Genomic DNA, 23156 nt, shown 5'->3' on the forward strand with positions numbered 1-23156 from the left:
CCAAACACACACACACACGAACGCACGCACATACACAGTCAGACACACGCATCGATGCTCGATAGCGTTGCCAGAGCGTCCCGAAAGACGATCGACAATCGGCTCTAAACAATAACAATTGAGCAGCCGCCCACGCAATGGCGCCAAAACATCAATCAAATCAAAATACACAAAGGCAACGGGCAAAGCAAACTAGCAAGAGAAACGAAAACAAAACAAACTGAAACTGAAACTGAAATGCAGTGTGGCCAAATGCCGTCGATACATTATGTGCGCCTAATCCCCGCCTGCCAGCAGCTGCTGGCATGGGCAGGTGTCAACTACCGACTGCGCGCGATCAGTATGCTGCAATTTATCAATGTTTCACATTAATTGCTCTCTCCTCTCGCTCACTCTCTCTCTCTCTCTTGCTATCGTGTAGAATTGAACTCAATTGAATCAAATTGAATTGAACTGATTACGCCCTTTAAGTAGTTGGCGCAAATCTCTGTGCACTTGTGCCTTGCAAGTTGTCGCATTAAAATCGGATTTTGTTGCTGTTGTTTACATTTAGCTGGCAGAGTACATTGCCACTGCTCCCGAAAGCCACGTGAAGCTTTTCACAAATATATGTATGTATGCATATATACATATACTACTATGCCAGTTCCAGAGATTAGATTAATGCGCAGACAGCGCCCCGTTCGCTGGGAGTGAAAGCGACATTTTTCACCAACTGTCCGCTAGTGTCAATATGAGGCGACACTGGACTTGGCGACATGTCCATGCCCACTATCGTCAACTATCAGCGGTGATGATCGCCGCTGGATAGATAAAGCCTCGGGGGTAGGTTTCGCATTTCGGGTCCGGACAAAACATGAGCAACGTGCCCAGAAGCAGGCCAACTAAGTCGTATACTAACCAGCACACGCCCTCTCACTCTTCCTCTCTTACACACACGCCTCCCTCTCTCTCTCTCTCTCTCTCTCTTTCTCTCTTTCTCTTTCTCTCCCTCTCTTTCCGTCTCTGTCTCCTACTAGCAGATGTAGATTGTGCACGGGCTTTGTTTTCTACTTGATTATTTATTTGTATCTGTGTGTCTTTTTGTCTATGTGCCTGTGCCTGTGCCTGTGTGTGTGTGTGCGTGTCTGTGTGTTTCTGAAAACGCATTATACGCCTGTTTCAGTATCCGTATCTCTGTGTGTACGGGGGCCTAAACATCTGAATACTATGAGCAAACTCGCCTGATATTATCTTATCAAAAATTAATTGGTTGTCATGACAACAAACAAGGCGCAAAAGACACTCTCAGCCAAAGACCGGCTAATGCCATCCCGACAATGCTCTGCAATGCAATCGCAACCCAATCCATTCTCAATATATATATAGGAGCAAAACTTTTCTTAGTTCGAGATTCTAGCAGCTAACAAGAAGAGAGAAACATATTCAAAGTAAGAGGCGAGCTTCTTTTCATATTTAAGATTGAAACGTTTCAATTCACTGAACACCAAACGCTAAAAACAATAACAAATAGTTTCATGTCTTGATTCTCGGAGTTTTTGAAATTTCTGTAATATTTTTCGTGCGTTTAACATATTGAAACGGAAATTGTTAGTAAATATTTTTGTTTAGTTCTTTTTGTGTCTTGCGCAAGAAAATATTTACCCGATTTGCAGCGGATGTTAAAGCCTTAAAAAATCACGTCTTAGCAATAATAACTGAAGGTTGTTCAAATTGATTGACAAAGAATTTAACGTTGTGTACAAGTATAATAAACTGAAATCAGAAAAATTGCAATTTGTTGTACTTTAATTAGATTTTTATAATTCCAAATAAGGCAGCATAATGCTCTATGACTTTTGGCATTATTATCAACAATTTCAATTGTTGACAAAACGCTTTAACATAAATATATATGCCATTGGCTCACAAAATCAAAGAAATTTATTTCTCTGAAGCTGCGCCACAAATTATTGAAATTCCTAGAAAATTTGTTGGGCATAAAATTCATCGAAAATCAATTTGCAATACCTGAGTAATTGGATGGCTTTCAATAATTTATATACATATTTTTTACGCAACATAATTTAGCCAATTTGTTCAACAAACATAATCTCTGCCCAAGAAGAAGTTATTATTATGCACTCATCGATACACAGACATAATAAATTTATACTGTTGCTTGGGGTATTACAGAATTTTGCAGGCCAGCTTGAGTTGCCAAAACAAAATGTTCTTGATTTTGTGAGACTTAGCTTTGACTCAAAGCAAATATAAATTGCTTAAATATTTATCCAATTCTGCTCAAGGCATCAACAATTATTCAACTCTTTATTCGACTAGAACTCTCTCTGTGTCTGCCGCGCACACTAAGAAGTCCTAATTGGATTCGCGTTTGCAATAAGTCCAATTAGACGAGTTTAAGGACAAGTTAACAGGAAATCATTCTTAGCAACAGCGAAATGGTTGAGGCCAAGTGGCCGACCGTTTGGTGTGTAGAGCGCAGCGCGTTCGCTGGCGGTTTCAGAATCCGTGCGAGAATTATCATCTGGCAAACAGTTTTTCATAACGGATTAGTGCGGACGTTGCGCAGTGGCCTGGTCTAGTCAGTGCCATCCAGTTGCCAGTTGCCAGTTTGCCAGTTACCAATTGCCAGTTGTCCGTTGCCCGTTGCCAGTTGCTACGGCTTCATAATTGAACTTTGAATAACAACAATTTGAGTTTCATTAAAGTTGCGGCGGTTGCTTTGCGTTGCGTTGCGTTTCATTCCGTTTGTTTGCAAATAACGCCATCCGTAGTCGTAACCGTGCTCCTGTTTGTCGAGCAGTTAAATTTTAATATAGCCTGCAGTGTGTTTGCACAGCGTCGTCGCCGTTGCGGCCATGTTGCATACTCGTAAATAAGCCAAGTGCTAATCGATCAAAATCAAGCGCACCTTCACTTCCAACCACCCTCCTCCCCCTCCAGCCAACTTGTGTGTACACTTTACACACTAATGAGCCAGCAACTGTTGCGAGTGGTGTGTGTCCGTGTGTAACATGAGCCTTAATGTGAGCAAGTGTTGTAAGTATTTGCAGCCACTTTCATTGGCGCCATTTCTGCAGCCGTTCCGAGAGACGCCATAGGTTTAAGTACCCCCGTGTGTGTGTGTGTGTTTGTGTGTGTATGGGAGTGTATTTGTGTGTGCTTGAAATAGTTGAGATTCAACTGAAAATTCAACATGGCCATAGAGTAGCTGGGCATGGCCTCGTAGCAAGCCTAAGCCAAAACCAAAGCCAAAACCAAACCCTGTTGCTTATGGCTAGCGACGTCAGCGGTCGGTCGGCTGCTGCCGTAGCTGCTGCTGCTGTGGCTTTTATCTAAACAATTTATCGATTTTCGTTTAGATTACAACGCGTACCGCTAGCCAGCGCAACTGAGGCAGGCGGACGCTAACAACGATAAGATACACACAGCCAGCCAGGCAGGCAGCGTGTATTTATTTGAATATACGCAAATATTTTCTCTATATATACATAACTGCGAGTACATACCTCTACATAAATAAATATATATATATAGTGACATATCCATAGTCGCACCCACCCTTTAACATAACTTAGCACATAAGCATAAGCACAATTATAAACATTTCTAATATTGTAAACAAAGAGCCTGGTGATAACATCGACATTGGTCAAGATCAAACTGTCCCCCTTTTGGTAGACATAAACAATTCACCCTAAATATCACGCCACTGTCAATGTTCCCATCAGAGTACTATCCCACGCATAATTGCTGACGCAGCTCAAACTTCACTCAATTTTGACTCAAACTCTCTCAAAGCGAAGTTTGCTAAGCGACCGCAACAGTTAGATAAATCAGTTCATATTCGGGAAGCAAATCTGAATGTACTCAACAAAAGTAGCCGTTAAGTGAAAATAATAAATTGAAATATATTTTTTTATAGTAACCTAACGTGTAAAACTTAATTGGCGCAGTCGGTAGGATACGTCGGGAAAAATTAAAGATCGCTAAAGGATAATTAATTCCCAGATCTAACGCACAATCGCGACCGAAAGTGTTGTCGGAGTGTAATAAAAATTTTCTCGAATACGTATCCGCACAAGAACCTTCGGGTCATTAGTAGCTTAATAATATTGACCCTTTGGGCAATAAAGCTACTACAGTTAATAACGACTGGCTTTGCATATCGTTTGATCCCTGCAATACGTTATTACTGAGTCTTTTTAAGACACACACACAAAAAAAAAAAAAAACATTTACACAATAATCCATCACAAACTTTAACTTAAAATAAAAGTGCAAAATCAAAGAACAATAAAGTTCAAACCTACAAACTCAAAACTATTCAAAAAAAAGTGTATTACACCAAGATGACAATGGAATTATCAGAACAACACCTCAACCAGGCCCTTTCACAACTTAGACAGGTGCCAAGCTTTGACGGATCAACGGATCAACTAAACGCCTTCATTAAAAGGATAGATTACATCCTACACCTGTATCCAACCCGAGATGTTAGACAACATAGCATCTTATACGGAGCCATCGAATTGCAAGTCACAGGAGATGCTCAGAGAATATCACAAAGGACAGCAGCCAACACTTGGCAGGAGCTGAGAAACGCATTGATTGAAGAATACAAAGTGCAGACACCATTTGAAGAACTCCTTCGACGCTTATACAACACGAATTACCAAGGAAACGTCCGTAAGTTCATCGAGGAGCTCGAGAATAAATCTTTTGTTATTTTAAATAAGTTAGCACTAGAAAATATACCTAGCAATACAACCCTTTATACAAATGCTATGAATAACACAATCAAAGATGTTATTACAAAAAAATTACCAGATAGGCTTTTCATGATGTTAGCCAGACACGACATTACGTCGACACAAAAACTAAAGCAAGTAGCTCAAAGAGAGGGATTATATGAAAATAGCGTTACTGAAAAACCTAAAAATAATAATGTTCAGGGAAATCCAAATAACAATCGTAGGAACATGGGAAATTATCAGCAAAATGCTAACCCAACCACCATTTCAAGTGGCTATTCCAACACGAATCAGAGTTATCACGCACAAAATAAACAGCATAATAAGTCCGAAGACAATCAGAAAGCTCACCACGAGTTCCAACAGAAATTAAGTCAAGGTAGATACCAAAATCCCTTAAACTACCAAAATCAGTCCCATTCACGCTTGAATGCACCAAACCCTCCGACTAAACGTCAAAGAGATAGTAACAGTGGGCAGATGAAAATGGATACATCCGAAAATTTTCATCAGCAAGCCTCGGAACAAACAGAAGAAATCCATTCATAAAATTGATTATGAATGACGAAGTTCTAAAATGTGTCATCGACACAGGTTCAACCATAAATCTAATGAAAACAAACCGCTTAAATTTTCCAGTTTACAACGAAACATTAAAGGTTCACACCATAAATGGTGTTATTGAATTAAAACAAAGTATACGATTAGGAGCAAGCAAAATTTGTCCGAGCAAACAAAAATTCTATATTCACGACTTCTCAGAGCATTATGATGTTCTGATTGGGAGAGAATACCTTGAGGCATGTCAAGCAAAAATAGACTATGCACAAGGATCCGTAACCTTAGGAGAATTTAACTTTTGTTTTAGATATAACGACGAAGAGGTCGAAGAGGACATGACCGCACAAGAGTGCCTTGATCCACCCTCAACAGAGGACAGACCATTTAACTTCGCTATTAATAATGAATTAATAGAAAACAATGAGTTTAGGCTAGAGCACCTAAACTCAGAAGAAAAAGAAAAAATAAAAAAAGTTTTACATGAATTTCGTGATATCCAGTACCATGAAGGTGACAATTTGACTTTCACTAGTACAATTAAACACAAAATTCTAACAAAACATGAGGACCCAATTTACAAGCGTCCATACAAATATCCTCAAATATACGATGAGGAAGTAAATAAACAAATAAGCGATATGATAAAACAAAATATCATACGTAAATCCAAATCCCCTTACTGCTCACCAGTAATAATCGTTCCAAAGAAAAACGATGCATCTGGAAAGCAAAAGTTCCGGTTAGTCATAGATTACCGCAATCTCAATGAACTAACTATTAATGATAAATACCCTATCCCGATCATGGATGAAATATTAGACAAACTTGGAAAATGTCAATATTTCACAACCATTGATCTAGCCAAAGGCTTCCACCAAATCCAAATGGATCCTGGTTCAATACCCAAGACCGCATTTTCGACTAAACATGGCCATTACGAGTACACTCGCATGCCATTTGGTCTTAAGAATGCACCTGCAACGTTCCAACGTTGTATGAACAATCTCTTAGAAGATTTAATTTTTAAAGATTGTCTGGTCTACTTAGACGACATTATTATTTTTTCCACTTCATTGGAGGAACACATTTTGTCGCTACAAAAGGTATTTAAGAAGCTTAGAGAAGCTAACTTAAAACTACAGTTGGATAAATGCGAGTTTATGAGAAAAGAAACTGAATTTCTCGGTCACATCATCACAACTGAGGGTATAAAACCAAATCCCAACAAGATACAAGCAATTGTCAAATTCCCAATTCCAAAAACCCCAAAAGAAATTAAATCATTTCTAGGATTATGTGGTTTCTATAGGAAATTTATACCAAATTTCGCTAATATAGTAAAACCATTAACACTTAAATTAAAAAAGGGAGCAAAAATCAATATAAAAGACAGAGACTACGAGCTAGCGTTTGAAAAGCTAAAAGTACTCATAACATCCGACCCAATTTTAATATACCCTAACTTCGAAAAACCATTTTCATTAACTACAGACGCGAGTAATATGGCAATAGGGGCCGTCCTTTCGCAAGAGCATAAGCCTATATGCTATGCAAGTAGAACTCTCAACGAGCATGAGTTAAATTATTCAACGATTGAAAAAGAATTATTAGCAATCGTTTGGGCCACTAAATACTTTAGGTCCTATCTCTTTGGTCGACAATTTCAAATCCTTAGTGATCACAGACCACTCGTCTGGTTAAATAATATGAAAGAACCTAACATGAAATTACAAAGGTGGAAGATCAAGCTAAATGAGTTTGATTTCCAAATTAAATACGTCCCAGGAAAAGAAAATTATGTGGCAGATGCTCTGTCCAGAATTCAATTAAACGAAAACTTCTTAGGCGAAGATACAATTAGCACAAGAGCAACAATACATAGTGCTCAAGAAGACAACAGTAACCATTTACAAATCACAGAAAGACCACTTAATTATTATAATCGACAAATAGAATTTGAAAAAGGAACCGAGAACGAAACAAAAGTTACGAATTACTTTCACAAAACCAACATAAAAATTACGTACAAAGACATGACTAATACGCATGCCAAAGAATTAATAAAAGAATACTTATGCACAAAGAAAAGTGTGCTATACTTCCACAACGAAGCAGATTTTCCAATTTTTCAAGAAGCCTACTTAGAAATAATAAGTCCGAATAATTCAACAAAGGCAATGAAAACTAGTACAAAATTAATAGACCTTCAAACATACGCAGAATTCAAAGAATTAATATTAAAAAAGCACAAAGAATTATTACATCCAGGAATTGAAAAAACTATCAATTGGTTCAAAGAAACCCACTATTTCCCAGATTATCAAAATCTAATTCAAAATCTAATAAATGAATGTGAGATTTGCAACATCGCAAAAACAGAACACAGAGATACAAAATTAACTTTCGAAATAACTCCGGAAATCGCTAATATCCGAGAAAAATATGTAATGGATTTTTACATAGTAGGAGATAAACAATTTTTATCTTGCATTGATATCTATTCAAAATTTGCATCATTAATAGAAATAAAAAGTAGAGACTGGCTAGAAACCAAACGAGCTATATTACAAGTGTTCAACCAAATGGGTAAACCCATCGAAATAAAGGCAGACAAAGACTCAGCTTTTATGTGCACAGCTTTACAATTATGGCTAAAATCAGAAGCAGTAAATATTAATATAACCACTAGTAAAAACGGTATATCCGACGTAGAACGATTTCATAAGACAGTTAACGAAAAACTAAGAATCATTAACAGCGACTCAGACGTCGAAAATAAACTTACAAAATTTGAAACTATACTCTACACGTACAATCATAAAACAAAGCACAAAACGACTAACAGAACACCAGCGGACATATTCATATATGCAGGTACACCAGAGTATGACACTCAAGCTAATAAAGAAAAACTAATAAATAATCTCAACAAAAAACGAACAAATTATGAAATTGACACTAGATACAAACACTCACCGTTAGTTAAATCAAAGACGACAACCCCGTTCAAGAAAACAGGAGAACTAAGACAAATCGACGACAAACATTTTGAGGAAACTAACAGAGGCAGGAAAATAACACATTACAAAACCAAATTCAAAAAGAAAAAGAAGACTAATCAAAGCAAATATAACAATTACAGGTCAACAACAGACAGCGATCAAAACATACAAGCACCAGCTTAAATTAATTATTATAATATTACTATCAATAACTGTAAACTATATAAATGCACAGAGTATTGAAATTAATCCTATCAAAGCCCATAACGGATATCTCATATTTAAAACAGGAACCATAGACATTCCGACAGATTACGAATTCCACTGTTTAACGGTTAATATAACAAAAACCGAAGAAACTTTTAACAATTTAATTGAACAAAGTAAAGAATTCAATAACCTTATACAAATCGAATACCTAGTAGAAAAATTAAACAGAGAAATAAACGGCTTAAAAATAGCCAAACGCAGCAAAAGAGGTTTAGTTAACATAGTAGGAACAGCATATAAATACTTATTTGGAACATTAGATCAAGAAGACAAAGCAGAAATTGAACAAAAAATAAGCAACTTAGCAGAAAACAGCGTTCAGGTTAACGAATTAAATTACATAATAGAAGCTATAAACAAAGGAATAGAAATCATGAACGAACTAGATCAAGAGAAACAAAAAGGAAAGAAATTAGATATCCTTATATTTAACTTACAACACTTTACAGAATATATAAAAGACATTGAGATGGGAATGCAGCTCACAAGATTAGGAATTTTTAACCCAAAATTACTAAAACATGACTATTTGTTGCATGTTAATTCTGAGAAATTGTTGAATACAAAAACTTCCACTTGGTTTAAATCAGATACAAACGAAATACTGATAATATCCCATATTCCTCGAGAAATAATAAAAAGCCCGGTATTCGAAATAATTCCATACCCGGATGAAAATAATAATATTTTGACAGAAATAGCTCATGAAAAATATTTTACCCAAGATAAAAAAGTTTATAGCAGAGAAACAAAAAAATTAATTAATAATGAATGTTTAACAGGAATTTTAAACCAAATAACATCAGAATGTAGTTATACTAAAATTTTGCAAAATTTTCAAATCAACTACATAGAACCAAATATAATTTTAACTTGGAATTTACCAAAAACTATATTAAACCATAATTGTATAAATAACGAAATAACAATAGAAGGAAACAATATAATAAAAATCTTTAATTGTTCATTGCAAATTAATGAAATTTCAATTTCAAACAATATGTTAGATTATACTCAAAGCATTTACGTAAGCAATGATGTTATAAAATTAGAACCACTTTCGTTTGTACAAACGAAACAAATTATAAATGCACATACAAAATTTAACAATGTATTCCAGATAATTACAATAACCATATTTGTAATCATATTAATAAGTTTAACACTGTATTTGACATATAAGTTCAAAAGCATACCTAAGAAATTAATTATAAAATATAAAAAACCCAAAGTAGAAGAAACACCTACAATAATAGGAGATATACCAATTGTAAAAGAAGAAAATGTTACACTATATCCAAACTTAAACACCTGAGGACAGGCACTTTTCTAATGGTTGGGGGAGTGACATATCCATAGTCGCACCCACCCTTTAACATAACTTAGCACATAAGCATAAGCACAATTATAAACATTTCTAATATTGTAAACAAAGAGCCTGGTGATAACATCGACATTGGTCAAGATCAAACTGTCCCCCTTTTGGTAGACATAAACAATTCACCCTAAATATCACGCCACTGTCAATGTTCCCATCAGAGTACTATCCCACGCATAATTGCTGACGCAGCTCAAACTTCACTCAATTTTGACTCAAACTCTCTCAAAGCGAAGTTTGCTAAGCGACCGCAACAGTTAGATAAATCAGTTCATATTCGGGAAGCAAATCTGAATGTACTCAACAAAAGTAGCCGTTAAGTGAAAATAATAAATTGAAATATATTTTTTTATAGTAACCTAACGTGTAAAACTTAATTATATATATAATATATAATATATGTATATATATATATAATGATATGAGTAGGGTACTAGCAGCTCAGTTCCGCATGTTTATGTTTCAGGGCTATTTTTGTTCATAAATACTCATAGATACTCTCTCAAGCACACACAGTTATGCATGTGGAGCAGGTTATCATTACGCACTAATTGTTTGAAATCAATGCCAGCACAGCCAGATAAACAGCCGGGCAGCCGGGGCAGCCGGGTAGCCGGAGCAGCTGGGCCAGCTACAACAGCAACAAAATAAATGACAAATTAACATAGTGCCACGAAAATAATCAAAAGCGATAATTATGTTGAATATTTGTAGTTAATTTGCAAAGTCAGCGAAATAATAAAAAAAACGGAAAATACCAAGAAGAAAAAACAAACAACAACAAAAACAATAATAAAGAAAAAAGTAAAGAAAAGACAAACAACGCACGGCCACGGCATCGGCAAAGGCAACAACTAAAAGCCGCGCCATGATTATATCTAGCCAGCCAGCGAATCTGTCCGGGACATCGTCGTCGGCCCACATGAGCGAGGAAGGCGTTGAGAGCGATTGCAATTGTGTGGGTGCGGGCGTGGGGGCGGCTGCGAGTGCGGGTGCGGCCGCACTAATGATGGGCAGGGCGGCCAGACAAATGCACGCCGTTGAGGCAGAAGCAGGAACAACAACAACAACAGCAGCAGCAACAACACCCACAGCACCAGCTATAACAACAACAACACCAACAACACCAACAGCATCAACAGCAGCAGCAGCAGCAGCAGCAGCAGCAGCAACAACAACAACACGAACAACTATGACAAGCAGAGCTTCATTAACGCGTCCGGCCTCCGAGTCCGAGCTGCTTGTGGGTAAGCGGATTGTCTTAATATGACCGTGGGGCGGTATGTGGGACCTGCTGTGGGTGTGTGGGCGTGTGGGGGGTGTGGACTAAACGTGCGTGTGCCTGTTATAAAGTGTTTTTTGAAATGCCAACGCTTATAATTAAATAAAACGTGCGACTAGACGACGGAAGATGTGAATGGGAGGCCTGCGTCTGCTGTCCTCTCTAGCGCTCCCTCTCTCTCTCTCTCTCTCTCACTCGCTCTCTCAGTCTATCTCTTTGGCTGTGCGTGTGTGCGTGCGGCGATCTAAAAGTAGGCAACACATTTGCCGTCGCACACACAAAAATGTAGCATGCTTTTCAGCGCCAAACTTTTATTGGACCCTGTTTGAAGCGTTTGGCATTTATTGTTTGTCTTTGCTGTCTTTACAGGCACCGGCACTTCGGGCACCAGCTCCTCCGGTGGCGGCGGCGGCAGTGGCCGTCCTGGTCACCGCAAATCCTCGCTGGCGCTGGCACTGACGCCCGAGGATGAGTCAATGGACGTGTATCAGGTGAGCGCATTTATCTGTGATGCTGATTACGCATTTGTTTCTTATTCATTTTCTTTTTTTCGGCCACCTTTGTTTCGCCTGGCCCCGGGCCATCGCTTTCGGTTGGGCATTTTGTCGAGCGCAACGCACATGTGTTACGTCTTTGATAAGATATCTTATCACAGCGCGTTATATGATGGAAGCTCTCGCCAAAGTTTTTTCATGCCTTTTTCTTTGAATTGTTTTTTTGTGCTTTTTTGCTTTACATTTTGCTCAGCTGCGCTTCTTTAAATAGCCGCTCATTTACACTTACTGAGAACTGAACGTGCGCGCGTCCGAATGAGTGTGTGTGTGTGTGTGTATGTAAAAAAGAGCACAACGCTCAGGTGTGCGTGTGTGTGTGTGTGTGTGCTTGTGTGTGTCGCACATAAACAATGTGCCGCCAGAGAAATCAAATCAATTAACATTGAAGGTGGGAAATCAAAAAGTAAAGAAATAGATTAACCCGCCGCATTGCCAGCTACTCGTAGCTGTCGCCCCACTGTCGAGCCAATTGACTCAGTCAGTCAGTCGCGTTTCGACCGCAAAACCAGTGAAATATTCAATTTTTAGACACTAAGCAGACCTAGCTCACGACTCCGCCAGTGTCCCATATACGAGCAGACTCGTTCGACTGGATTAATTAAATCTCAATTTGATCAGTGGAAATCTTTTCATATCAAATCAATATTTTGTTTCGTTGGTTTTTTTTTTTCTGTCGGCTTTTTAATATGTGCTCCGCTGTGGCTGCTTACGCAAGCGCTCTGCAATTGTTGCCGCTGCTCGCATAGAAGGACATTTTGTTGAGCATTGAGTTTGAGAAGCGAGTCAAGTGTTCTTTTGTTGTTGTTGATATTGATATTGTGAAGTAGCTTAGCGGTGTGAGTGTTATTGTATAATTAGCAGAATGCGCAATTGTTTGCCAAAAATTTTTCGCACCAAATCATCGTCGTCGTCGTCGTCGTCGTCGTCGTCAGCGAGAGCCGCGGCCGCCCATTCAAATGAGTTGGAGACGGACGCCGATACGGAACGCTATATCATTGCGAAAGCAACAGCAGCAAGTAAATCAACCAGTACAACAACAACAAGCACCGTGACGACGACTACTGATCAACAGCTCGATAATGACAATAAAAAGCTGCAACGGGCACCAGCCATAGCGTCGACGACAACGACAACGACGACGGCGACGACGGCGACGACGACGGCGACGACTTCAACAACATCGTGTGCTGATGACGTCGATAAGAGCCGGCTGATAAGCGCTGTCAGCACAACTATGCCTAATAGCTCGGATTTGGAGCAGAGCAACAACAGCCGCAATAGCCGCACAACAGCGTCAAATGGCAGCATCCGTCCAGTGCTTGAAACAAATGCGACCTCGGAAATGAAGGTAGCTGGCGTAGTTCCAGGGGCCGTGCCGTTGCCAGTGCCCGTGCCGTTGCCAGGCAACTCCAGCAAGACGCCCGAGCAAATGGAATTGGAGTACGAGGCAAATGAGGCGGCCGAGGGCAGGGATATAATGACGCCATTGCTCCGTAATACAAGGTCATTGAGCATGGCCTTCGGTGGCAGCAGCAACAGCAGCAGCGTCGGCGGCGGCGGCGGCAGCAGCACAGTTGGCGCTGGCAGCGGAGTCGGACGTATCATGCAGCCGGAAATAGTCGAGGCCATACGCAATCTGGACACCCAGGCACTGCTGCTGAACAACCTCACGCTGGAAGATAGAACCAAGCTAACAGCACTACAGCAACAGGAGGACAAGGATGGGGTGCCGCTACGTTCCAAGAGTTGCGGATTTGATCGGCAGTGCCACAGCCTGTACGAGCGGCGTCTGCACAAGGGTCCCAAGCTGCGTCTTTGGGTGGGCAACGGCAAGAAGCCGTCGCCTCAGAGCGAAGAGGATGAGTTTAAAACATTTCAGGTATTTGGCTGACAGGCATTATTGTAATTGGGACAGCCTGGCAGGCTCCATAAGTAGCAAGAAAATTGTCGACTCTTTTATTTATCAACTGATAGCCCCACCAAAGATAGCTCGCCAGCGCAACAAAGAGAACCCTTAGAATTGTCATTGCCATTATCAGCGCGCGATTTCGACTTTGTCCATGATTCAAATTAACAAAAACGTAATTGATTGATGTTACCAATTCCGGAAATCATCAAAAGCTTTGACGCTCCGGGCAATTGCCGACATTGATTCATATAAATTTATATATAAGGCATATTCATATGAGTTCTATTAATATGACAGTTGCTTATTTTTTGGAAAATAACCCTACATAGGTATTTTGAAAGTCTACAAAACTAAAGGAAATTCTACAATTACATCTCTAAGTTGAGATTTATTTCGATTTCACTTCACCTGAGGCTTAAGAGCATGTCGATGCACGTTTCAGCCAAGAATTCATGATATTCAAACAAGTTTCAGCAATTAATTAACAAATAATTGAACATTAATCAAAAATTGTATAATAATGTTCTTCAGTAGGTAATTTGTAAATTAATCGAAAAGCATTTCTCTACAATGAAACAGCAAATTTTTGCATCAAAAACAGGGCATATTGGTTTTGTGCAACTGTTCGTCTATCTATCTATCTAACTATTTGTCCAGATATCGACCCTAGTTATTACATACCCTAAATATATATTCGCTTACTTCAATTAAAGTTCTACAATAAGCAAAGAACCTGCCAGAAATAATATTCACACACCCATTTCCGCTCCCCACGAACTTCACTTCACTTCCTTAGTTCACACATTCAGGAGCTACTTAAAAGAAATGTGAGAAAAACTTCACTTATTGTTTTTCCATATTTAGTGAAAATAAATTATGGAAAATACATTCCCCCAATCAATGGTTGTTTGTGAAAAACTCCATGTGGAAAAACTCCAGAATCAATAATGTTGCCAATTTAGCTGGAAGTTAATTTAAAAAGTAAATTGCAAGAAATTACTTTTTCACAAAATTGTTTTTGCAAGGCAAAATGAATTACTTAAAGGTGGCCTGCTAAATCCAAAGTTATTCTCAGTGTTTGATTATGCGCAATTTATGAATATCGATTTTTAAATCAACGAAAGGCAGTTGTATATCCAAAAGATGGTTATAAATAGTTTTGAATTTGGTTCCTTTTGATGTCAACATGTGTTTTCATTACTGAGCTACGCAGTTGTATTTCATCCCAACGTATCTGTGTGTCTGTCTTTGTGTGTGTGTGTTTTAAATCCCTGATTTTCACATATCGCATTTATTCATACGAGCATAATAAATCTGCAGACCAAGTCACCAATGCGGCAACTTTCCGTCGGGCACATGCAATTTTATTTTAATTTATCATCATTTTAGCGACACATACACCTTACGCATATTGTGCGAGACAAACACACACACACACACACACACACTGGCACACATAGAAACACACACAGATATACATGCATACGCACACGCACACACACGCACACTCGTAAACTGACACGACACAGACAGAAGCCGAGTTAAGCCCTCTTATTTTGATGGCAAAGCCAGCGCTGTAGATTTTTATTAAATTTTACACGTTGCTTCACCTGCTCACCTCTTGCTCACCTGTTTTTGACTTGTGTTGCAGCGAAATCTCATGGACTTGAAATATCCAACCGTGCTACCACCGAATCCTCAACTTAAGGTAAGCTGACACGTGCCAACCAGCCAGCCCAGTCGCTCGCTCGCCCTTTCGCTTTCCAGTCCAATTTGACTAATGCCCAATCCCAATGTCAATTCACCCGCAGGCGCTTTTAGTTTTTCACAAATCGGATAGCATCTGCGAGGTGGTCACCTTGGCCTGCCAGCGCCATCAATTGGACGCAACGCTGGTTAAATCCAAGGAGGAAGCCCTCGAAACCCTGCACAAGTCATATGCCACAGCGCAATGCTATCATCTAATTATAATTGATGCGCGCTCCACAAAAGGTCTCGATGCCGAGCACATTGCAAGGTGAGTGCTGGCCAACGTTGCGTATACGTGATGTCCCAACAGCAACAGCAGCGAAAAACTTTACTAAAACTTATCACTTAAATTGATTTGCCATCTCCCATTTCCCATTTCCCACTGCCCACTAGAACAATACGTCACACACATGGACATCATTTAACGACAATAATTGCCGTCTGCAAGAAGAGGTAGGTTCATATTAACTTGATCCAACTGGAGCCACCTGTTTAATGTCTTCTTTTAGTTTCTTTGAAAAAGATGATGCGCTAATTGCTCTATTGGACGCTGGCGTTAATAGAGTAAGTTACCAATTAAATGGCTCACGTCTTAAGTTCGCATTGAAACAAGTTTCTTTTGCACTCACTACGCCTCCTACTACCGTTCCTGCTCCTGCTCCTGTTCCTGTTCCTGCTCCTGCTACCTGACACAGTGCATAGCCGAGACGACCAACCTGGCAATGTGCAGCGTGGAACTAAAGCAGATTCTGCACTCGATCATAAGGCCGCATAATGTTATGTCCACTCAACAGGTAAACGCAATACGCAATCGAGTTAATGCTCTGCCCGGGGGCCAGCTCTACAGGCTGCAGCTGTCCCGGTTGCATTAATTCAATTAAATGGCGCAAGTGGCGACCACCACGTTGCTGGCGCTTTAATCAAATTGTAAATGTAAACCACAAGCCTGCCTCTTGCTCTTGCGCTCCACTGCCGCACCCTACCCACAGGCACTATACACGGCCCTGCACCGGCTGAAGGAGGTGGTGCTCATCACGGACGACGTGCTGCGCATACAGTATGCCAACCGGGCCACAGAACGGCTGCTCAACATGCGGCTGGTGAGTGACTCATCCGACGTGCCACCGACGTGCAATTGCGGGCATTAATGAGATTTCTCTATTCCCATGCCCCGACCCACAACAGGATGAAATAATTAGCAAGCCATTAGCCGACATCTTCGTCTCGGACCTGTCCACCATCAGTGAGCAGGGCAAGAGCATCAAGGAGTTTGATGGCATACTGACGGTCCGCCGCAAGAATCAAGAGGGCATACCCATGCACGTGCGTGTCGTGCCCGTGGCCTGCATTGGCAGGTAAGTGCAGTCTTCCAATCTTCTCAGACTTATAATCTCTTTAATCTGTATCTCTCAATCTCTCTCGCTCTCTGTCCATCGGCAGTGCACCCACCCATCTGATTTTCAACTTTGATATACCCGGCGGCGGTATGGACTTCATTGCCACGTTGCCGCAGCCAAAGGAGGCGCCGCGCGGCTCTCTGCACTCGGTGCGTCGCTGCAGCTTCGATGTGCGCTCCATTGCGTCGGACGGACTGCGTCGCACCAGCCTGGCCAAGCTGACGTCGCTGCCCCTGGAGGCGCCCATCACCAAAGTATGACTCCATTTTGTACGCCCAATTGGTTTTGACTAAAACTGTTGACCTCTCCCACATCTGACAACCTACGAATGCTTTCTGTGCCCATGTTGCAAATACTAAATTATCGTCCGTGTCCGTGGTGTGTGTGGTGTGCGGTTCGTACGCGTGTATGTGTGTGTGGTGTGTGTGTGTGTGTATGTGTGCGTGCTTGTGTGCCTGTGTGTGTGTGTGTGTGTGTGTGTGTGTCATAATGTCCTGCCATGTAGACACTAGCACTGTAGTATCAGTAGCAACTGTCAACACCCACAACCATGCACATCAAATACCGTGCACACACACACACACACTCACACACACTGATACAGATACTGACAGAGTCCTCTTTGACACCGTCAGAGCTGTACTGAATTGATCAAAATCACTTCTCTAATTAATTAGCAGGTTCTTATTCAGAGAATGTGAAAAAGGTTGCTTTAAATAAAGGTAGAGTAAAGGAGAGTAATACGAATCACTTTGTTTACGAAACAGAAACTCAACTCTAAAATAGATTAAAGGTCCAGTCGAGAAATAGACTAGTATACTTGTATAACAGCTGTAAAATAATATAGCTAACTAAGTTTCAAACATTAAATACATCAAGTTGATCTTAAACTTAATATTCTAAGGTTAGCTGTATAACAGTAAGAAATAGTTTTAGTCAAGAAATATGTGGGATTTTGAACGCAAAATGAGGTTAGTTGATTTGTATAACAGTTGTATACCTGTTGTATAACAATTGTACACCATCTGTATAACAGTACACGAAAAGTGTCACCCCAGAAAATTTGTATCTTAGTTGCTTTAAAAATCACAACACAAATTGAGCCAACAGGTGTGGATGTCCTGACCATGACAAGGCATACTCAATCATCCGTCTCTAATGGCTCATTTCTGGCAAATATTTGAATTTGAACTAACGCTACTAATCCAATACTGAGTCAATACCGAATCAATAACAGACTACAACATACCCAAATTGCACAACTAAAACTATTGTTTTTACATTTATTCTCTTTTTTATCTCTTATATTTGTTATGTTCTCTTTTACTTTTATGTTTTCTGTGTACTTGAACAAATCAAAAAAAAAAAAAAAAAAAAAAAAAAAAACAAACAAATAACAATTCCAACATTATTGTACATATGAACTGGTTCCATTCGCTCGCACGTTCGCTCGCTCGCTCGTTCGTTTTGCTCGCTGCGCGTCGCTTGCAACAAAACAAAACAATCAAACAAATCAATCAACAAACTCTGTTCAAACAATCAAACAACACACAAACTGCGCACTCGCACTTTAGATAATCAATTTACTATCACAAGTACAGGAGAATTGTTCAGCTGACGAGGCACGCCTCATAGACAAAGTCTTGGAGTTCCTTAAGCGCGAAGGACTCTACAGTCCACAAATGAAAGAGATACGCACCGATGATCCAATAGCCACCGATCTCATTGGCGCCCTTTTGACGGTATGTGCATCGCCCGCCTTGGCAAGGCACTCTCTTATAAAATTCTTTCCATTTTAGGGCCCCAGTGTCTACTCGTCGCGACGCAGCTCCAACGACTCCATCATCCGCACTGGCAACTCGACACGCGCGGCCACAATTGTGCCCGCCAAGATGAAGGTAATTTTAACGATTTGTCTATTAATACACTGTTGTAAGCGGAATTAATTTAATTTTACTTAGCGAATTTTCAGATACTTGAAAAATTAACTTTCAAGTAAGCCTGCAAACTGATTTCAAATCGAACCGGTTAGAGTAGCGAACCCCTTATTTCATAAGCTGACTAAGAGAAAAGAGGATGGTTTGGCCCAAATAATTCCAGTTTAGTGAAATTGAAAAAGTAAAGTGAATCAAGAAATACAAATATCTGAATAGTCAACAGAGAATTACAAAATGTATGAGAATCACATAGAACAGGGCTCAAATCAAGCCTATAAGCAAGTTAAAAAGTTCATGCCGAGAACCGGAATAGCGAACATTTCTGTTGGGTTCACAGCTTTGTTTACAAGACTAGCGACAATAGTTAAATATTTAGTTTATAAATAGTTTTGCAAACTTTAATAAACCAAACTAACACTCGCAGGCCAATCCCATTATCATGGAACTACTTGAAGAATCTCTTAGCTGGGACTTTGATATTTTCAAATTGGAAGAGATCACCGACTACCATCCGCTGCTGTACTTGGGCATGGAAATGTTCCGGCGCTTTGATGTCTTTGCCACACTGAACATTGATGAGAACGTCTGCAAAGCCTGGCTGGCCGTCATCGAGGCGCACTATCACAAGAGCAACACATATCACAATAGCACACACGCAGCGGACGTCATGCAGGTGCGTGTCCTATGAATTCTATAAGATTTCACTCTTTTATAAGTAACATCTATTTGCAGGCAACGGGTGCTTTTATCACACAGCTGGCAAACAAGGACATGGTAATGGATCGCATGGATGAGGCCACGGCCTTGATTGCGGCAGCGGCGCACGATGTCGATCATCCTGGTCGCTCCTCCGCTTTTCTATGCAACTCAAACAATCCCTTGGCCATATTGTATAACGATCTGACGGTGCTGGAGTCCCATCATGCGGCAATCACTTTCAAGCTGACCCTGGGTAAGTGCACGTTCAGCTTAGCTTGAAACCCTTCCGCTGACAAATGGACTGCCTGCAGGCGACGACAAGATCAACATTTTCAAGAACTTGGACAAGGAGACGTACAAATCGGCACGCAGCACAATTATCGATATGATACTGGCCACGGAAATGACGCGTCACTTTGAGCACTTGGCCAAGTTTGTGAGCGTCTTTGGCAGCGAGGTTGAGCCGCGTGAGGTAAGATGTTTGAGCAATGGGGAATCTGACAATATCCCTAACCGATTTGCCTTTAATGCAGCTTGTGCAGTCGGAGGAGGAGACATCTATACTCATGCGTCGCATGCTCATCAAGGTGGCCGATGTGAGCAATCCAGCGCGTCCAATGCAGTACTGCATCGAGTGGGCGCGGCGCATTGCCGAGGAGTACTTTATGCAGACGGACGAGGAGAAGCAACGGCACATGCCCATTGTGATGCCCATGTTCGATCGTGCCACCTGCAGCATACCAAAGAGCCAGATTGGCTTCATCGAATATATAATACAGGATATGATGCATGCCTGGGACGGTGAGTGTGCTCATCTCTCACATTCGATCAATTAAAGTAAACCAATTTGTATTTCATGCAGGTTTTCTGGACATGCCTCAGCTGATCACGTGCATGCAGATCAACTACTCACAGTGGAAGAAATATGATGAGCAGGGCGTTAATACCCTTGCCGATATTATGGCCAAGCAGCCGCCTGTCGGCAATAAGACGTCCAATTCTAAATAGCATACGGCTTTTCGGAGAATATTCTCGGGTCTACTTAAGCCGCTGCCGGCCCAGGCGCCTGCCACATCCACAATTGGCGAGAACGAAATGGAGGATATGCTCTAGTGCAGGCGAATCCGAGCCCAGAGACGTGGCTTTCGTCGCACTCTCTCGGCATAGGTTTCGTTCTTGCTGTTGTCGCTTGTTGCACACATATCTCGACTAAATAACGCTTCCCAAACAGCTCTGTGTGTGTGTGTGTGTGTGTATAGGTGGATTCTTAATCCTTATTGCGAGCTGGCCACAAGAAATGGTGCCAAAACAAACAAAGATTTCTCCAGCACAGACACACAAGAAAAAAAAACAACAAAACAAACAAATACAAAACTGTGGCAAATGTTTGAAGAGCAAAACAAAACAAAACAAAAAGAAAGCAAAGATAAACAAAACAAAAAAAATTATTGGGCTGGACTCAAAATTTAATATTTAAGTAACATCACAAAAAAGAAAGCAAAATTTGTGTGTATATGTATATCTGTGTGCCCTATTCAATGTGTGTGCGTGTGTGTTAAAACATTTATATATATATATAAGTATATAAATAAATACAAATCTACATGCAAATACAAGAAAAATAGCAAACATAGACGCATATTGTCCAACGAACAATATGGCGCGCGCTCTAGGGTACCTAAAACGGTATAACAGCACGGTATAACCAACAAAATGGCGTCGCGGCCATTGCACAAACACACACATACTAGTAGATAGGTCGTGCGTGTTGCCCTCTCCCACCTTCGGTCACCAGCAGCCCCTCACACACGAAGACAATCTCTGTTTAATACAAGTGTCCAACTACTTTTAAATTAAGATAAATTGCAAGGCCATAGCTAGATGACTCTGTGTGTGTGTGTGTGTGTGTGTGCGTGTGTGTGTGTGTGTGTTTGTATGTGTGTTAGGTCTTTGCATGGATTAGCTGGGACAGCAAATGATGTGCATAGCAAACGAACTATTGCTGGAATTACATCAATATCTATTTCTACTAATGTACAACAACTAAATTGATTAGCAAAAATACAAAAAAGCAACAACAATTCGAATCCACATATGTAACGTGCGAAATTCTATGGGGCCCCTTACTATCTACCTTCTATCTAATATCTAATATTTACTATGTTTACTTTTGATGCATAAAAGCAACAAACAAAATGCAAACAATTTATGATTAAGTGAATCCTTTTTGAAATCTTTTTTATCTAATTGACTGAACAAATTACATATTATATATAACAAGTAAATTAATACGAATCGATTTAATGTTCTTGTTAAAAAAAAAAAAAAAAAAACAAAAAGAATCAAAAAACAAAAAAATATTATATATACACATATACATATATAGATATATATATATATACATAAATTTGTTTTGCATACCTATGCATCAAAGCAAAGGCAAATTAATAAGTATGAACTATATATATGTATACAATTTATACAAATTTTACGAACATATAAGCATATTCAAAAAATATATTTATATATTATTATATATGTATGTATGTATGTGCGTGTGCGTGCGTGTACGTGTGTGTGACACACAACATCAACATCATTCAAACACACTGTAATTTGTATCTGTTTTTGGACATATATCTAACGTTGACATTTTTGATACAGTTTATACACACACAAGTAAACCACATAAACTCCAGGATTCTGGCTTGATTTCAGAGCCCCATTTACCTGTCGAACTTGTACACACCCCTACATATATACACACACACACACACACACACGTGCGCACACCTTTCAACTGAACGCAAATACAAATATACGAATACATATATGCATATATTTATTGTTGTTAATATGTGTGTGTGTGTGTGTGTATGTTTTAAATATATGTGTATGTGTTAAGGACACGCACACATCTTAAGTATTTACAATTTCAAAGCAAAAAAAAAAAAAAAAGAAAGAATTATTTTTTAAATATGAGCTCTTTAAACAAATGTGTGGAAATTTCTAATACTAAATTCTTAGATACTGTTTGTTTCTTGAACAACACGATAAATCTTTATACAACTACATACTGAAATATATTTGTTACTACGTCTGTTTGCTCCTTGCAGGTTAAGGATTATAAATGTTAAGATTTAGTCAAATTTATTGTAAAAACAAAAACAAACAACAAAACAAAACGCGAATAAAAAACGCATATACATAATACAAAAACTTTGCATACATTTCAAATTGGAAAACAAACCAAATCTCAAAAATAGAGATGTGTGAGAAAGTGAAATTTACATTTTGGCCAAGGTCACAAATTAGAATAAATTCGAATTCTTGCCAAATGTTATTCACATTTTAACACGTATACGTTGGGTATGCAAGTCTCTGCTCTGCGCTGTGGAATAAAGCGAATTGGCTTTACATTTGCGTCAAGAGTTGCGCCTGCGATCTGCATTTAAACAACCTGCTTACGGCCTGACAATTCGATTCTTTTGGGCCAAATGGCTGCCCAAAGATATACGCATAATTTCACCTTCGTGAACACAGGGTAAACAAACAAACCAAAAAAAATGTTGACAATGAGTCGTTAGCACCAACAACTTTCTTTTACGGCTGGCTTCAATAAGAGCATGCCCAGCCACAAAGGCCGTCCGTAAAGAAAGTC

At 39.7% G+C, this 23156-nt stretch overlaps 1 protein-coding gene across 6 annotated transcripts in view; it reads left to right on the top strand.

Moving 5' to 3' along the window:
• Pde8 (phosphodiesterase 8) overlaps positions 1–21794 on the top strand; it is a 36792-nt gene extending 14998 nt beyond the window's left edge. The window contains exons 2-18 of one of the 6 annotated variants that reach the window (XM_032436004.2): positions 10683–11215; positions 11620–11741; positions 15365–15421; positions 15525–15730; positions 15856–15915; positions 15972–16026; positions 16158–16256; positions 16452–16562; positions 16648–16817; positions 16903–17113; positions 18434–18601; positions 18659–18757; positions 19221–19469; positions 19529–19748; positions 19807–19967; positions 20029–20296; positions 20358–21790. In XM_032436004.2, the coding sequence (XP_032291895.1) occupies positions 10837–11215; positions 11620–11741; positions 15365–15421; positions 15525–15730; positions 15856–15915; positions 15972–16026; positions 16158–16256; positions 16452–16562; positions 16648–16817; positions 16903–17113; positions 18434–18601; positions 18659–18757; positions 19221–19469; positions 19529–19748; positions 19807–19967; positions 20029–20296; positions 20358–20503 (2781 nt within the window). In that variant the 5' untranslated portion in view covers positions 10683–10836 and the 3' untranslated portion in view covers positions 20504–21790. Of the gene's footprint in view, positions 1–3932; positions 4693–10682; positions 11216–11619; positions 11742–12529; positions 13684–15364; positions 15422–15524; positions 15731–15855; positions 15916–15971; positions 16027–16157; positions 16257–16451; positions 16563–16647; positions 16818–16902; positions 17114–18433; positions 18602–18658; positions 18758–19220; positions 19470–19528; positions 19749–19806; positions 19968–20028; positions 20297–20357 lie in introns of those variants that run through there. The other 5 variants (XM_070209681.1, XM_032436005.2, XM_002050772.4 and 2 more) reach the window with 5 other exon arrangements.
• Positions 21795–23156: the final 1362 nt, after the last annotated feature.

Source organism: Drosophila virilis, chromosome 5 (assembly GCF_030788295.1).
Source record: "Drosophila virilis strain 15010-1051.87 chromosome 5, Dvir_AGI_RSII-ME, whole genome shotgun sequence".
Classification (NCBI taxonomy): domain Eukaryota; kingdom Metazoa; phylum Arthropoda; class Insecta; order Diptera; family Drosophilidae; genus Drosophila; species Drosophila virilis.